This window comes from Lactuca sativa, chromosome 9 (genome assembly GCF_002870075.4).
Source record: "Lactuca sativa cultivar Salinas chromosome 9, Lsat_Salinas_v11, whole genome shotgun sequence".
Classification (NCBI taxonomy): domain Eukaryota; kingdom Viridiplantae; phylum Streptophyta; class Magnoliopsida; order Asterales; family Asteraceae; genus Lactuca; species Lactuca sativa.
Window position 1 is genome coordinate 65845347 of NC_056631.2, and position 4153 is coordinate 65849499.

General features: G+C 36.6%; 1 protein-coding gene across 1 annotated transcript; it reads left to right on the forward strand.

Moving 5' to 3' along the window:
- Positions 1-722: 722 nt before the first annotated feature.
- LOC111920404 (uncharacterized) lies at positions 723-2979 on the forward strand. The gene is made up of 5 exons (XM_023915986.3): positions 723-986; positions 1544-1844; positions 1923-2081; positions 2170-2465; positions 2540-2979. Exons 1-5 carry the CDS (start codon positions 789-791, stop codon positions 2759-2761), a joined length of 1176 nt encoding a protein of 391 aa, XP_023771754.1. The 5' UTR covers positions 723-788; the 3' UTR covers positions 2762-2979.
- The last annotated feature ends 1174 nt before the right edge of the window (positions 2980-4153 follow it).

Sequence of the window (4153 nt, forward strand, 5' to 3'; positions counted from 1 at the left end):
AGTCCACTCGTTTGTAGACTTGTCTAGAATCCATGATACGATAAATCATTTGATTGCAAATGTAAATGTAGTCATGAAATGCGCCTACTTAGTCAAGATTCCCCTAATAAATATTCAAGTGCATTACAAAGTTGTACATGCATGAATAATGTCTTTTCGTAAGTTATGTTTTGAAGAGAAGCAAGAATGGATATCATAAAGTCATTAATATCAGTAGGAGATGATGTGAGATTTGTTGTAAATGAGTAAAGAGAAAATGAATCAGGAGGGTAACCAACTGTTGCGTTTGTTCTCATTTGGTCCCTTTCCTTTTTTTGTACTCAATATACCATCGAACTTGTTGTTTGTGTTCACCATAACCCTTTGACCGGCTATCACAGGTCAAAAGCCGGTCAAAAGGGCTATGGTAAACACTAACAACAAGTTCGATGGTATATTGAATAGAAAAAAAAAGGACCAAATGAGTACAAACGCAAAAGTTAGTTACCCTCAAGAATCATTTTCCTTTTATTTAATTCAAAATTAATGTTACAAGACATGACTAACACGAAAAGGTACTACAAAATGAAACTTGTAAACACTAATTTATTTTAGTTTATTTATTTATTTTCTTTTTGAACTCAGGACCATAGATGTTATAGTAAAAAGTAAAAACGCTACGCCGATTAGATCAGCACACGTGGGCGTTGAATTGTCCCCAAATAAATACGGGTTCCAGTAGAACACACCAAATCCAACAGAAGAAGCAGACGACTGTAACTTAGAGGAAAAGGAAGCGAACGTTAGAGATGAAGGGATCGACGGAGACGAAGTTCTTGCAGGAACTAGTGCTGTATGCCGCCAGCGCCGCCCTCAGTTGCCTGGTGCTGTTCGCCGGCCTCAAACACCTCGATCCTAATCGAGAATCTTCGAAGAAAGCCCTTGAACAGAAGAAAGAAATCTCCAAGCGCTTAGGTCGCCCCCTTATTCATACAAATCCCTACGAGGTATGTAATTGGTTTATACGCTTACAGTCGACTAATTCAATCTCTTTGAAGATTTTACACTTTCTGATTGACGATTTCAATCTACATAGAACTCAAACATAGTCGTCTGTTCGTAGTTTCTGAAAAATTGTTATTTTACTGGTTTCATGTTTTTAACAAGTGCCACTACGAATTAGGGTTAGGGATTAAATTGCTACAAAGCCCATCGCTATTTGACGATTGAAACTGTGCGCCCCTTTGAATTGCTGGAAGAAGTTAAGAAGTATATTAGGGTTTATGATAAAGTTGTTGCCTTGATGCTCTGCTAAAGTGCTAATACAAGCGATTGTTATAAGAGTCTTGCATAAAAGCACTGGTTAATCGCTTAAGATAGGGTTTCCTGAATTGTGGAACATTCTAGGCTTCTCCTTGCAAACAAACCATCAATCTTGCAAAAATGCAAAAGAAGCACCATGTGCCTCTAGTTTGTTGATCTTTCTGGATTTGTTTTTCTACCATTTGCTAAAAGTCATGGATGCCTGATAACCTTTTTTTTTATCATTGTTTGCTAATAACAGGATGTGATTGCATGCAACGTGATAAACCCTGATCACATTGGCGTTGAATTTGACTCCATTGGAGGGCTGGAAACCATCAAACAATCACTTTATGAATTGGTGATATTACCTCTACGTAGGCCTGAGCTTTTCTCCTATGGAAAGCTCCTCGGCCCTCAAAAAGGCGTTCTTTTATATGGCCCACCAGGTACAGGGAAAACCATGCTTGCAAAAGCTATTGCTAAAGAATCTGGTGCTGTTTTCATCAATGTCAGAATATCAGATCTCATGAGCAAATGGTTCGGAGATGCACAAAAACTCGGTTAGTATTTTGATGGTGTTTTTTTATTTTTCATTTTTTTAAATCTTCTGTATTAATCATTTTTTTCTTTGTTTACAGTTGCTGCAGTGTTTAGTTTGGCTTACAAACTCCAACCTGCTATAATATTTATCGATGAGGTGGATAGTTTTCTTGGTCAACGCCGGACTACAGACCATGAAGCATTGACCAACATGAAGACCGAGTTTATGGCTTTATGGGATGGTTTCACTACAGATCGTAAGTTTTCTTTTTCAAAACTCGGATATAGTAATTAAAAAGCCAATTTTAATATTATAAATGGTTTAATAATATTTAATTTATGTAGATAATGCTAGAGTGATGGTTCTTGCTGCAACAAACCGGCCTTCTGAGCTGGATGAAGCAATACTGAGACGACTTCCACAGGCATTTGAGATTGGGATACCTGATCGCAAAGAAAGGGCTCAGATATTGAAGGTGGTTTTGAAAGGTGAAAGAGTAGATGACCAAATTAACCTCGACTCCATAGCTGCATTGTGTGAAGGATACACCGGTTCAGATCTTCTTGAGCTCTGCAAACAAGCAGCCTATTTCCCCATAAGGGATCTTCTAGATGATGAGAAGAAAGGAATTAAAACAAATGTTAGTATCCTTTTCCTTTCCCTTTGTCTGAATACAACTACAAGTGTGTTTTGTTGATGTTGATTGTATTATAGGGGCCAAGGGCATTATCACAAGCGGATTTGGAGAAGGTGGTGCTTACAACAAAGAAGACGAGGGTTGCAGCAAGTGAGTATAGTGGTTTGAGCAGCTCACAATCAGAAGTGTGGTCAGTGCCAAGGGAAACGGATGATTATCAAGCTGCCATTAGTGAGCTTTCAAAGATTGTTGTGTCACAGATTATGAACATTAGAGCAGAAAACCAAGATCGTGATTGAAGATCAATTCATATTTAAGATTTCATCTCCCTCTCTCAATTTTGATTAGTCAGGATTATATGTCATATTATGGTATGATGTACAATATACTTATGCGAAAAGTTATCTTATTACCACATGCTTTTGATTTTTCTTTAGTTTGATTATGTAACTTTCAGTGCTAAGTTATTGTTTTTTCCTCAGTTTTTTAATAACAGAATCTGTGATGGGTTTGTTTATTTGACTTGATCCATGCATTGCATGCTTTCAACTTCAAGAATATGACAAATATTCACCAACTTTAATAACTCGGACTTAATTATTATTTTATATGATACTAAAAGTCAGCAAATAGATATTTATTTATATGAGGTTTTTACATTTTTAGTTTACATTAATATTATACAAAAAGTCAGCAAATTTTTTAAACATCGCTGATGTGGTGTTGATTATGATGGCATGTGCGGAATTAGAAAGATCTAGTGATTCATCATACAAATTCAAGAACACCAGGAGTAATAAATCTTTGTTAGCTCTTATTAGATCTAGAAAGATTATACAAATGGGTTTGTATATAATTTCTCTCTCTAGTCTAACACTCAAAAATGGACTCCCTTCATAATGGGAGTCACTCACTTCCTATTTATAAGAAAAGACTCAACTCATTTACACATACAAAGAGGAAAGCTTAAAACATTACATCCAAGCATGACTTTGCACCCTAACATTCTCCCCCTCAAAGTTAGGATTGGATGTCCGGCTTTAATCTCCAACGAGCTAGCGCGATCAAGACCAAACTCCCCCTCGAAGTAACACCGATCTTCAAATCCGCAAATGAATATTCGACAAACCCGAGAAGCTTCGAATACCCATCATTCTCCCCCTTTTTATAATAAAAAAAATGATTATAAAACCCACTAAGGATGAGAAGCGCCCGAGGAATAATCTTCACAATACTCCCCCTTGATGTGTACCAAAAATAAATCACCAAAAATCTTGCACGGAAAAAACAATCACGAAAAAGCCACAAAAATTTTCAATTTATGAAAATTTTTGACTTTTTGGGTGAAAGTTGCAAGATTTTTCAAAAATCGGGTAGAAATTGTCACTTTCTGAAACTTGCAGGGACCCGTTGCGCTCAAAACAGCCAAATATGCGAAACTCTAGCCCATTTGCGAAACCGGGCATAAAGCGTAAATTCACACAAACTGCAGGGACTGAACATGAAACTTCTTTCCATTTGTCAGAAAATTACCCCAATGTCAAAATTGGGTCAAATGTGTCAAACTTTTGAAACTTAAAGGACCAATTTCAAAACTTTTGTGTGTCTTCCCCAATTGATTTGTTCCAGTCAATGTCGATACTAGTTATAAACCTTCGAAACTTCAATCTCCAAAACTCAATTTTTTCTTT

Bases quoted from the DNA above. Each gene is read 5' to 3' on its own strand.
- LOC111920404 (XM_023915986.3), top strand. From the start codon at position 789: ATGAAGGGATCGACGGAGACGAAGTTCTTGCAGGAACTAGTGCTGTAT. The intron at 2,082-2,169 runs GTAAGTTTTCTT...TAATTTATGTAG, and splicing joins GGATGGTTTCACTACAGATC to ATAATGCTAGAGTGATGGTT. The intron at 2,466-2,539 runs GTTAGTATCCTT...ATTGTATTATAG, and splicing joins AGAAAGGAATTAAAACAAAT to GGGCCAAGGGCATTATCACA.